Consider the following 14,753-nt stretch of genomic DNA (forward strand, 5'->3'; position numbering starts at 1 on the left):
GTTTTCTAAAAATTCAAAGTTTTGTAAACAGGAAATTTAAAAAAATGACCACATAATTGATATTCATGTCAACACTGAAGTGCTGACTACTGGGCTGGTGATACCCTCGGGGACGAAACGTCCACCAGCAGTGGCATCGACCCAGTGGTGTAAATAGTTATCAAAGGTACCAGGATTATAATTTAGTACGCCAGATTCGCTTTTCGTCTACATAAGACTCATCAGTGACAATTATATCAAAATAGTTGTAAAGCCAAACAAATACAAAGTTGAAGAGCATTGAGGATCCAAAATTCCAAAAAGTTGTGCCAAATACGGCTAACTACAGGTAATTTATTCCGGGGATAAGAAAATCCTTAATTTTTCTAAAAATTCAAAGTTTTGTAAACAGGAAATTTATAAAAATGACCACATAATTGATATTCATGTCAACACTGATAGAGACAGATGCCTGCGTGCATGGCAAAACACCTCCAATGAAAACCCTTTCTGAAGAAACTCCCCTACAGTCTACACATTGAAATTAAAAAAAATACATAGCTAGCCCTCCTCCCCTCTAAGTCCAGATACATGTAATCATGACGTTCTTTGATGCTATACTATTTTTTACTTTTCTTGATCCGCAGAGACGTTGCAGGAAGGCAAACATAAAAAAGAATAAAAACCTTCCAGGACGTTATAATTATTTGGACTTTTTTGCTTCATGTAGAAAAAAATCCCCTAATTACGACAGCAGAACCAGAGACCCACAAGAAGAGACCTGAGCCCGTGATACTCCCAAACTAATTCTTTAATAAAGACAATTCGGAATAAATTGGAACCAGTAACTAACACATGTTACAACAATAGTCCTATGACATAGGACGTACACTGTATAAGGCGTGAACTTCATATTTTGGACTATCTATAATATGTACTCTCATGTCTTATGCCGCAAATCATTTTACATTTAGGATTCGTTGCTGAGCTTTTTTTACTGTTACCATCTCCGAATCTCTTAAATAGAAATTTTTTTCAAGCCCCACAGCTGTTCAATAATTACTATATGTCTTTGCATAAATAAGTATGCAGGGCATTTTTCAAAACATATTTTTTCTTCAGGACTTTTAAACGATTTACTTTTCAATACTGCATTTGGAAAAACGGGGGGGGGGAGGGTATACAAGTTTATTTTTTGACTCAGTATATAATATAATAAGATACAAATCTCTAATGATTTGTATCCCACAAATTATAGGATTGTACGTTTAACTATTATCTAGACCAGTACAAAATGTATATGTAGGACTCTAAAGTGCGATGGTACTCTAAAGTGCGATGGTCACGCTAAAGTGCGATGGTCTAGGCTAAAGTACGATGGTGTATCACGCTAAAGTGCGATGCTTGTTTGTTCGCTAAAGCACAATGGTATATCACGCTAAAGTGCGATGGACCAAAAGGGTAAGATTCGTGGGATTAAAACGTTAAAGTACACCGAGGTTAAAAATAGTCTTTTATCAAAAGCTAGTATGTTAAGGAAAAACATATGTGATAGCATTTATGATTACAGAAAGGCTTAAGTGATTGTTTCTAAATTTGGAAGACCGACCACGTTATAATTGCTAAAAAGGTATTTAAGTGTCACATTATACTATATATCCTGTAAAATGAAATTGTAACAATTCGGAGCGATTCAATATTTGGATAATTGGTGTATCTTGCCGTTCACACTAATGTGACAACCTCCCTTACAGTCGTCATTGAAAATTACAATGACAAAATTCGTTCATTGTCGGAATATACAACTTTTATTTGTATAAGCTTTAGCAGACAATTTTTAATTTACGCATGAAAACATGTACCTCTATTATACCGACGTTACTTTTCATTAAAATCGACAGTACTTTAACGGTGATCGCATGCAAAGGAAACTGCCACATAAACAATGATTAAAATGTATCCGATCGCTTCAAATAGAAGCAGGATACAGGATACGTATGCGTATTATATTTTGTATCTATACATTTTTAAGTAAAATGGTTGACTGTAGGATGCAAGTCCGTCTTTCATCACTCGAAAAAAAAACATTGTGCTTCAGCCGACAAAGAACGGTTCAGTTTAAATGAATTACTAGTAAGTCATGGACATTTGGTGTAAAAGTTGTTAATCAAATATTCTTAATTTATCTTCCCGCATGTTCATTTTTGGTTTGTATCTATAAACGACTTTTAACGTCATTATCAAAGTACGTTTCTAACGTCTATATTTTCGCGGACCATCGGACTTAAGCGTATGGAAGCATCGGACTTTAGCGTAAACCATCGCACTTTAGCGTGACCATCGTACTTTAGCGTCCCCATCGTACTTTAGAGTCCTACATATGTAATAAGATACATTTAACAGGGGCGGATCCAGAACCTAGGTGTCTAGGGGAGAGGGGGTTCAGATTTAGATATTTGTTTAGAGATGTATATATGCAAGTATTGGCAGTAATGGTTATGGTGTGTGTGTGTGAGGGGAGGGAGAGGGGGTTCAGATCAAAGATTGTTTCTATAATTCTATATCTTTTAGTTTTGACCTTTTCACTCTATTCTTTATCCTTTGATCTCTATTATATTTGTCCTAAACATGCGTGAAATATTTGCCACTGGACATAAGTAAACAAAAAAAACAATCAACGTATTCTTTATATTTCATCATTTCTTTATTATGTGATCTATAGGTTTGGTCCCGCCCCTTATCTATTTTTGCACACTATTCTCTCTATGTAAACCCAATTTATGTCCTGATAAATGGTGACTCATGCATAGCATCATATGTGGATATTAAAAGAAACATATTCATATTATAATAATTTAATGTATGCTTGGACTTATAGATAGATGTCATTAGTCCCAGATCATGTAATAAAGTAGGTCTTATAAAAATACAAAAGCATTTTAATGATGATTATATATATGTATATATATTTAACAATGCCATTTTTTTTGGAAAAAAGGGTAGGAGCAAGGCGTTTTTAAAACATATTGATTGGGAGCGTTTTTTTGTTCTTCGGTAGTGAGCCAGAAGAAGTCCATTTCTGCATTTTTGCATTGGGAAGATCTTCTGGCTTTCTTCCACCTCTTCTTTTTTTATAGGTTCTTTAGACGGCAGAGGCACATAACAAACATGGCGTCGTTTAGTCTAAATAACATTAATACGTTTATGAATGCGGCTGTGTTATAAACGTTTTTATGGTATGACAACCTTAGTAAGACATCCCTGTAGGACGATAAGCTGGATAAATATAAGAACTACACGGACAATAACAGTTAAGGGACGATTATTTGATATTCTAGGGAAGGGATTTTGATTGATTGGTATTTAACGTTATTTTCAATACTATTGGGCTATTCCGTGGTGGTCAGTTTAAATTTATAGATGAAGGATGGGGAAGGGAAGAGAGGACAGTATTATTCATTTTAATCTGTCGCTTATCATGCCTATTTTTCAGCTCTTACCAGGCAACCATATTCATATATGAAATCCTTCTGTCCCCCACCCCAATAAATAAATAAATATTAAATGGTTTTCCTCTTATTTAACACAAGTTTAAATTGGTTGATTGTTTGCTGCTAATTTTTAACGCCCAGTGACAAATATTTCATGCTTGTTCATAAAACACGAGTTTAGAAGTCAGGTATATAATATAAAAACGAAGGGATGGGATATGATTGCTAATAAGGCAACTATCCACCGGAGTTCAAATATGAAGTGGATGTAAGCAATTATAGACAATCGTAAGGCCTTCAACAATGACAAAAACCTTATACTGTAAAGTCGTCTATAAAAGGCCCGACATGAAAAGTGTGAACAATTCAAACGAAAAAACTAACGGCTTATTATACATAACAAAACAATTTACAAAATATCAAATATGAGTCGAGACATGAACCAACGACAACCACTAAACTACAGGCTCCTGACCTGGGACAGGCAAATAAAGAAAATGGCAGGGTTGGTACAAAAACGAAGATGTAGTACAGTATGATTGCAGATGAGACAACTCTCCACAAGAGACCAAATTAAACAGAAATCAACAGCTATAAGTCTCCGTACGGCCTTCCACAATAAGCAAAGCCTACCGCATAGTCAGCTATAAAAGGCCCCGAAATCACAAATGTAAAACAATTTAAACAAGAAAACTAACGGCCGAATTAATGTACAAAAAATGAACGAAACACAAATATGTATAACACAACAACACACGGCAACCACTGAATTACAGGCTCCTGACTTGAGACAAGCACATACATACAGAATGTAGCGAAGTTAAACATGTTAGCGGGATTCCAATCCTTCCCCTAACCTGGGATAGTGGTCTAACAGTACAACAACATGTTTGTTAGCACTCAACCCATCCCGAAGCTGGGACAGTGGTGTAACAGTATCATCAAAGCACAACCTGCACTAATCAGTTGCAATTAGATTAACTCAAAAGATCGGTATGAGACACATAAAAAAAAATAACATTAAGACAATAGACACAAAGCACCGACATAATAATATTTGCAATTACTGGAAGTTTGCTTAAGGGAGTTCGCTTCTCAGTTTCAAAGTAATTAACTTTTCAAAACACTAGTTTATATAGATAGGGGGTTATTAAAGGAATCCAAAGAGCAAAACAAATATATAGGTCGCCGTGCTTGTTTTCGAGATATATGCCATTGAAATTTTGGCGGGAAAATATTCTCTCTTGACTTTTCCTAGCTTTATCATTGACAAGTTGAAGTTCTCAAAAACTGTTAAAAAGTAATTAAAATTTTATAAGACTTTTACAGATTGCTTATCATTATACATGTAAAAGATTTATAAAAAGAAAAATGGGGGTCACCGGGCAAATTTTTTCCAGGCATTCAAATGGATAAAACCAGAGGATTCCGAAAATCTGTCAAAAAATCCAAAACATGACAAGCCAGCTTCCTTAAAGCTATTACAACTAATACTGAAATAAATCTTGTTCTCCCAGACTGAAGTATCAATCAGTTCACAACGCGCTGCAAAGGATTTATCAAAAAAGAAAACAGTCTGAGAAACGTCTGGTGTACGTTGTATATAGATATAAGAAGATGAGGTATGAGTGCCAATGAGACAACTCTCCATCCAAGTCATAATTTGTAAATGTATATATATATTATAGGTCAAAGTAAGGTCTTCAACACAGAGCCTTGACTCACACCGAACAGCAAGCTATAAAGGGCCCCCCAAAAATGACAGTGTAAAACCATTCAAACGGGAAAACCAACGGTGCCTAATCTATTTAAAAAAACGATATACTAATAATAATAATACTTGCATATAGATCCATGTACAAAGAAAGTTTTTAAAAAGTGGTGGTCCGAACGTATTGACCATCGAAATTTTGCAATAGAAATAATAGTAAGGACCATAAGATTTTAACAACCAGTGCAGGACTCGCACGAACGCAAGATTTAGTTAGGGGGCGATATTCTGACGCGTTTTTTAATACTTGGTCACTCATGTTTAGAAAGAAAGGGGGGAAATCCAAATCACAAATGTTGTTGCAAATTTGACCTTATGACGTCAAAGAATTTCCAATAATGCAATTATTGCATATAAATAAAAAAAACTACTATATATACCAATTGAATAAAAAATATTGCAATTGAATGACAAATTATACCATTTAAATAAAAAATATTGCATTTAAATGAAAAAATATACCATTCAAATAAAAAAAATATTGCATTTGAATGACAAATTATACCATTTAAATAAAAAATATTGCATTTAAATGAAAAAAATATACCATTCAAATAAAAAAATATTGCATTTAGATGAAGAAATATACCAATTAAATAAAAAATATTGCATTTAAATGAAAAATATCAATTTTTGCAACCAATACCATGCCATACTGAACTGCCTTTGTCAGACACCGAAGGGAAGCCCACCTCTCCAGAATAAAGGGCTGCGCTTTAGCGCATGATACGCCCGTTGCTCTTTTAACTTGTCTTTTATGCTTTAAATGAATTTATATGATCAACTAGAAATAGTGTGAGCCCTGTCAAATACCCCCCCCCCCCCACTTTTTGGTTACCCCCCCCCCCCCCAATTGGCACTTTTAAGGTCAATAGATATAAACAATTTATCAAAGTTGCATAAATTTTGTGAAAGTGTTAGTTATTGTCCCAAAATTGGAAAATCCCCCCTTTTTTAAGCATAAAAATTCATAACACGGAAATGTAAAATCTGAAATTTATAAAAATTGAAAGGGAGCTTACATCAATAGATATAAACAATTCACCAAAGTTTCATGGACGTTGGTGAAAGCCTTTTTGAGTAACTGTCCGAAGTGTTAAAAATCCCCCTTTTTTTTTTAATAAAGCCCTATAAATCCAAAACTTAAATTCTGAAATTTATAAAAATTGAAAGGGAGCTTACATCAATAGATATAAACATTCACCAAAGTTTCATGGACATTGATGAAAGCCTTTTGGAGTTATTGTCCGAAGTGTTTAAAATCCCCCCTTTTTTTATGAATAAAGCCCCATAAATCCAAAACTTAAAATCTGAAATTAAAAAAAAACGAAAGGGAGCTTACGTCAATAGATATAAACAATTCATCAAAGTTTCAAGGACATTGGTGAAAGCCTTTTTGAGTTATTGTCCGAAGTGTTGAAAATCCCCCCTTTTTTATGAATAAAGCCACATAAATCCAAAACTTAAAATTTGAAATTAAAAAAAAACGAAAGGGAGCTTACGTCAATAGATATAAACAATTCACTCAAGTTTCATGGAAATTGGTGAAAGTGTTTTTGAGTTATTGTCCGAAGTGTGGACGACGGACGGACGGACGGACGGGCAGACGGACGGACGGACAACGGTATACCATAATACGTCCCGTCCCGGGCGTATAAAAACCACTTTTATCCGATTTCAATTTTCCAAGTTCGTATTTGAGCTCAAAATGCACCTTAAACATGAGAAACATGACAATAAATAGCCTCAGGTTGAGGGAACATGCATCAATTTCGAAATAGATATCATGCAGTTGACCTCTTAAAGTATGGAGAGCCATTGGAGCCAAATAACGGTTATTTTGGTAAGCCCGTCATATGACGGTCACCGCATGGTAAGTGTTAATGAAAATCTGAACAGAAATCAGCCCACATCATCCTTATTTTAATGTTTGTCTTCTGAAATATACAGCGTTAAAATTGAAGGTGACGAATATTTGGATCAATGCACTGTATCAATTTTAGCTGTCGTACTATCTCGAACTGATACTGAAAAATCCTCGCAATCTCGTACTCAAACTTTTATTTGAAAAGACATTTAACTCGAACATTATTCTAATCTAATTCTAAGACAAGCATAACTCGAACGTTGATTAAAAATCAAAAACTTGAAAATGATAATTTAGGGGAAATAAAACTTACGTCATACTTGAATACTTTATTATAAATGCCTATGTAATAACATTGCAAACTCACAGACATCAGTGTCATATACATGTACAATCTGTATTCATAAAGATCATTCAGAATTTCATAACCGTTTTAGGCAAAAGCTGATAAATTTACAACATTATTTCGTAAATAAAGATGTCGTTATCGTATGACTACAGTTAAAATCATAACTCGAACTCGTATGTTAACTTGAACTTTGAAGAAGAAAAATAAATAATGTTTCGCCACTATCAGTACCACAAATGGATGCACAATATTGAAATGGAATCTGTTTTGCTTGAAATGACATTGCTGGGATAGTTTCAGACACAACATTGTGTACTTCCAAAAAAATTTCTGAGTTTTCATAGTATATTGTTGTCATGTCGGGCCTATTATAGCTTACTGTACGGCATGGTTTTTACTCATTGTTGAAGACCGTACGTTGACTTATAGTTGTTAACATCCTTATCATTTATTCAGTGATGGAGATTTGTGTCATTGGCAATAATGCCACGTCTATTCATTTTTAGATATAACTTTACATTATAAACTTACCTTGTAGATAAAGAATGATCAGCAAAATGGTATGTATAAATGTTCTCATTCTTGCAACCTGAAAAATAAAAGAAAGATTTTCTTTTTAACTTGTTCCGTAATTTTAGTGCAATCTTACGTCTAGAAATAGGTGCTGGCTTAACTTCCAGTGTGAAGGTACATATACAAACATGTTTTTTAAATGTACACAACTGATGCTGACACCGACTACCGGGAAACTGTTGATGAACTCTCCGAAATTTGTATATTCCTATATATTTCGATATTTCACGATATGGTTTCGTATTGACTTGATATAGTTTTGTCATTACATGATATGGTTTTGTCATTACTCGATGTGGTTTCACTATTATTTAATGTGGGTTTTTTTTCATTAGGAAATGTGGTTTTTATGTTACTTGATGGGTATGTGACTTAACGTAATGTAGTTGATTCATTCCATGATGTGGTTTTGTAATTTCGTAATGATGATTTGCCAATTCTTTATATCCTTGTTGTAGTGGTTAGTGCATCGGACTACTAACACAAAGGTTCCTGGTTCGATTCCCGTTCGGGATGAAAATTTCAGGAACTCAATTTTCGGCTCTCCCTTGACACCATTTGCGAGTATGGTCTTGAGGAAACGATGATAGTCCGTCGGAAGGGGACGATAAATGGCTGACCCGTGTTAAGAGAGAGCCATATCTCTTGCACGTTAAAGACACCTTTGTAGATTTCGAAAAAGAGTAGGCTAATGCCGCTACGCAAAGTGGAAAGGGATTAATATAAGTTGCAAAACTTGTTTCCCAATCCACTATAAATAAATATGTTTAAACTAATTCTTTATATGACTTTATCATTACGTAATGATGTTTCAAAATTTGACGATTTTACACTACATGATGTGTTTTTTTCAGTATTTGATGTGGTCCTTTCATTCTTTGATGTGGTTATCACATTACGTGATGAGGTAAAACCACGTGACCATTTCGGAAAAAAATATGTTCTATTTTTAAACCGATTTCCATATGTCGTTTGTTTAATGTACTTTGGATGAGTTTCGCTATCCATTGAGGTAAAGTTCAAATTAAAGTTCGAGTTGTTGGTCAGAGTTAATTGGTACGAAAGAGGGAATTACGGCAGACAAAAATAAGAAAAAAGTACTAAAACATTTACAGTCTTTCGGACATACGGGGGATATCCCCAACCACTTGGTCCTGCAGTTTTTTTCCCTAGCTCTCAATTGGAAGCAGTGTTATATAATACATTCGTAAAAGATTCCACGGAATCCTTGTCTCGCCTGATATTGCTATTGTCAGAGTAAAAGCGTAATGTTGACTATATTTATTAGTAAAAACAAAAGTTTTTCTGTAGATGCTTTATCGTGATCTTGAAGAATAACTCCTATACAAGTTTTATAACAATCCATTGAGGTTTACAAATTGATCATGTCAAAACAGTTTAATATTTAATACAAAATAAAAACCGTATAAAGAAATTAGAAAATGTGGTATGATTGCCAATGAGACAACTCTTAACCACATGACGTAGAAGTTAACAACTATATGTGCAAAACCCATACCACATAGTAAGCTATAAAAGGTCCCGAAATGAAAAATGTAAAAAAACAACTCAAACGAGAAACTTAATCTAAATGATGAAGACGCCGACGCCACTACCGACAACGGAATACAGGTTTGGTGTGTCTCACTGCCGCTACATGAATGTCACAAGCTTGACACAAATCAAAAGAATTGTACATTATTGTCAACAATGAGACACTTTAAATCAACTCACACTAAAGTTACAGGGAAATGGGGGGATCGGACTAAGCGACAAAGCATCAATTCTATAAAATATGAATTCTCTGATTTTTTCTATCGTGTATGATCATTTGAACAGATAAGAATATCAATCTTTTATTTTTATAAATTAAATTCTCTGATATACATCGCACTAATTGAAAAAAAAACTTTTTGGAGCTCTAAACCCTAACCTAACCTCGGATTGTAGTGTAACAGCACAACATAAGAAAAAAAAGTAAAAAACAGTTTCAATTGGCTTAACTCAATAGATCAGTATTACTGGGTAATATAAATCCATAAAGTTCAAATCCAGTGATTTGGTTTTATTTGGTAGTTCACATTCGAGGAAAAGATGACGGGGTTGTCGTTACGACAACTAGAACATGTCCGTCGTCACCTGTGAAACAGATCTTCTGTGTATACTCCAAGTAACATTCTACATTTTACAGACGCTTTTGTTATAGCATATAGGTATCGGAACCAGCACTACTCCAAATCAGATGTGTTTGCCAATTGAAAGACGGTCAATGTCTATGTATTTTAAAGATGACTTGGTTTTTGCTTCCAACTTAAATAGACATCGTTTTAACCAGTTCGAAGTAGACCCATCTTGTCCGATGTGTAAACAAGGACCAGAGGACAGAACTCACTTTCTTGTCCTATGTAAGCATCTCACTACAGTCAGACAACCGTTTATGGATGCCCTGAAAATTGTGAAAGTTGAGGACTATGCTATGCCCTACATAGCACGCAATACAGCTCTGGAATATCATTACAAGTAACCTTTTTAATAATGTGCTAAAGCTCATTTGATTTTTGAGATTTATCATATTTTCATGATTGAGTGATTGAAATATAGTAGGGACCACCCCGCTCATAGTGTGTACATAGACTTCTCTTTATATTGTAAGTATTGCAGTAAAAGTGGGACAGTGCATATATATATAATGAAGTGTTGTTTAACCATATTCAACACTACAGTTCTCCAGACAGTGGAGGAAAGATACAGAACAACAACAACAACAACAACTGGCATATATATACACACATGCTGCTGAAAGGTACACACAAACGTGTCACTGGAAGGCACAAACAATATGCTACTGGAAGGTACACACAAACCAGGTCGTTGAATGTACAAATACACATGCTGCTGGAAAATACACACAAACATGCTACTGGAAAGTACACACACACACACACATGTTGCTGGTTTGTTCACATCAACATACCTCATGAATTACGCGCAAGCATGCTTCATTACTGTTAACACAAAAATGTGGCTGGAATATACACACAGACGTGTCGCTGGAATATACACACAAACATGTCGCTGGAATGTACACACAAACATGCTGCTTATCGTACAAACAAGCCTCTTGAATAAACACACAAATATTTTGTCGAAAGGTACACACATATATGATGATGGAATGTACACACAAACATGCTGTTGGAATGTACACAGTGCTACATGCTGCTGGAAGGACACACTTCATGCTGTTGGAAGGTACACACAAACATGGTGTTGGGAGGTACACACAAACACGCTGTTGGAAGGTACACACAAACATGTTGCTGGAGGGTACACACAAACATGCTGTTGGGAGGTACACACTACATGCTGCTGGAAGGTACACACAAACATGCTGTTGGGAGATACATGCCGTTGGGAGGTACACACTACATGCTGTTGGGAGATACACACAAACAGTCTGTTGGAAGGTACACACAACATGTTATTGGGAGGTACACACTAAATGCTGTTGGGAGGTACACACAAACATGCTGTTGGGAGGTACACACAAACATGCTGTTGGAAGGTACACACAAACATGCTGCTGGGAGGTACACACAACATGCTGCTGGAAGGTACACACACACACATGCTGCTTAAAATAACGCATACATGCTGCTGAAATATACACACGCACCTGTTGTTGGAAGGAACAACCAAAGATGCTGCTCGAATGTGCACGCAGACATATTGCTGGAATACAAACATAACATATCACTGATCTAGTATATATTTGTTTAGGGGCCAGATGAAGGACGCCTCCGGGTGCGGGAATTTCTCGCTACATTGAAGACCTGTTGGTGACCTTCTGCTGTTGTTTTTTTATTTGGTCGGGTTGTTGTCTCTTTGACACATTCCCCATTTCCATTCTCAATTTTATACTAATTAAAGGTATACAGAAACATGAACTTGAATAAACTCAAACAAGTAAAGGAACACACAAACATGTTGTTGGAAGGTTCACACACACATGCTACTAGAAGGTACAAACAAACATGCATGCTGCTGGAAGGTACACACAAACATGCTGCTGGAAGGTACACACAAACATGCTGCTGGAAGTTTCACACAAACATGCTGCTGGCAGGTACACACAAACATGCTGTTGGAAGGTACACACAAACATGCTGTAGGAAGGTACACACAAACATGCTGCTGGAAGTTTCACACAAACATGCTGCTGGAAGTTTCACACAAACATGCTGCTGGAAGGTTCACACAAACATGCTGCTGGAAGTTTCACACAAACATGCTGTAGGAAGGTACACACAAACATGCTGCTGGAAGGTACACACAAACATGCTGCTGGAAGTTTCACTCAAACATGCTGTTGAAAGGTACACACAAACATGCTGTAGGACGGAACGCACAAACATGCTGTAGGAAGGAACACGCAAACATGCATGCTGCTGGAAGGTACACACAAACATGTTGTAGGAAGGTACACACAAACATGATGTAGGAAGGAACACACAAACATGCTGTCACCGGACTTTTTTTTCACGCTACAGGTTGTGCAAAATTGTCAGATTTTGTATAGATTATGCATGGAAAATCAAATTTTGTGTGATAAAAAGAAAACTACATGATAGAATTTTGAGATAAAATGTGAGAAAATAGCTCTTATAACATGCTTTCAGATAAGAAAAAGAAAAAATGGGGTCACCGAACTTGTTTTCTTGCTACAGATTAAAATAGGTAAATTCACAACACTTTCTATTATAAAAATTACTTTATCTGAGTTATCTCCCCTTATTTGGCAAAGTTGAAAAAAAACACAAATAAGGTGTTTTTGAGAAATTGCAGCCATAATTATGATAAAACACACAATTTTCTATATTTTCATCAAAAGTCTTACACATAAATTACATGCTACTCTCAAAATTTGCACATTTCTTCAAAGATCTAGACCAACGTTATCTGCTACTTCAAAATCCAAGATGGAGGTAGACACCCGCGCCACCTTAAGCAAAAAAATTAACATTAAACATTGGTGTAGTAATTGAAAGTGGCTGGACCATGACCAAGGTCGTGTAGGTCACAGGGCCTCGAAAAAGCCGTCAAACTTATATGAACTTATAGTAATGCAACGTCATTGATCAAGTAGAAAACTTAACATTAAAAATTTGCTAATTAATTCAAAGTGGATGGACCATGTCCTAGGGGACTGGTCCTCAAAATAGTCGTCAAACTGATGTACTGATAGTAATACAACTTTATATTAGATATCAATGATATATCACAAGCAGGTCCTATCAAACTAACTTAAAGCAGAAAACTTAACAATTGTTGACGCCGTCGACGTCGACGCCGAAACAGCAATCCCTGCGACAAAGAAAAAACAATTAAAGTTATCTCCCTTTGACCAATCTAAAACACATATTTTATCCCAAACAATAAAAAAAAAAGTTCTAAACTTAAAAAGAGTGAATTTAAACGCGATGTTTTGAATAAACTAGACATCATGTTATCAAATGAATTAAAGCAAAGAATTCTTGAAGCTAAAAATCTAATAAGAACAATAAAAGATTATAAGCTTAGGACTAGAATGATGAGAGTATGATTAAAGTCAGTTTGCAGATCCCTTTATATCTCAGGATAACAGGAAAAAAATGATAAAAATTTAAAATTTTGAGAACAGTGTCTTTGAAGGAAGAACTATTAATTAACCCTTTCATGCCGAATGTATTCTTTTGGTACCCTCATGCGCATGCCGAATGTATCCTTTTGGCACACCGGTGTAGATGCCGAATGTATCGATTCTTATGCCCGCGTCACACTGTCCCGATTTTTACGCCGATGGCAACACGATAATGGAAATTTTCAAAATCGGGGCTGATCGTATCCAGATCGGGCTATTCGTAGTGCCTTCTTTAACCATCTGCCACTTTTTCTAGCCTTCGGGGACAACTTCGGGAAGGGTTCTAAATTTTTTAACATGTTAAAAAATCCCCGAAGGTGCATCCGATGTTGAGGGTTCGTATTGAGTTCGTATCACCATCCTCACCATCTAGTCCAGCCCTGGCCTCAGTGACAACAAAAAAAAAAAAAAAAAAAAAAAAAAATGAGTCACTGAGGCCAGGGCTGGACTACCTCACCATCGTAATGTCACCGGGAATGCATCTTTGCACATCGTATTGCATTCGTGTTTCCATCGTTTCCATCGGGCAGTTTTGACATTACGATGTCTACACGAATGAATCACGAAGATATCCTAAGGTCTTACGATGGCAACACGACTTCGTGAAGACCTCGTAATCCCGTCGTGTTGCCATCGAATAAAAGTACGAAGGCGACAAGATGGAACTACGACGGTAATAAATCCAGCTAAATGTAAGTTAATTTTCGCGCTAAAATACATTTAAAGTGCCATGAGCGATATGCAATGGTCAGTCTAATACGACAATTAAGAAAGACGTTCACAAAACATGGAGCTCATATCATATGATTCTATGAGAACAAGAAAGGCGACAGCGTTGTTTCTATTAATTCAAATGGAACAAGAAGAGCAGCTATTACAGGCTCAGGATTTACTTTTATAAGTAAAATATTATTTTTTGTCAATTTTTCATATCAAGTAACACAATGAAAATCATAAACGCGCCTCGTACACCAACACTGCAGGTACACGTATATAGGGAAACCAACTTTTTCTTCATTATTCTGATTTTTTATGTATCGTCT

At 35.7% G+C, this 14,753-nt stretch overlaps 1 protein-coding gene across 1 annotated transcript in view; it reads right to left on the reverse strand.

The window, feature by feature from the left end:
- Positions 1-14,753, reverse strand: part of LOC143084329 (uncharacterized) — a 165,412-nt gene that overhangs the window by 138,761 nt on the left and 11,898 nt on the right. Inside the window, exon 2 of the mRNA XM_076260740.1 lies at positions 7,989-8,046. Coding sequence (XP_076116855.1) covers positions 7,989-8,037 — 49 coding nt within the window. The 5' untranslated portion in view covers positions 8,038-8,046. The remainder of the gene's footprint in view (positions 1-7,988; positions 8,047-14,753) is intronic.

This window comes from Mytilus galloprovincialis, chromosome 7 (assembly GCF_965363235.1).
Source record: "Mytilus galloprovincialis chromosome 7, xbMytGall1.hap1.1, whole genome shotgun sequence".
Lineage (NCBI taxonomy): Eukaryota > Metazoa > Mollusca > Bivalvia > Mytilida > Mytilidae > Mytilus > Mytilus galloprovincialis.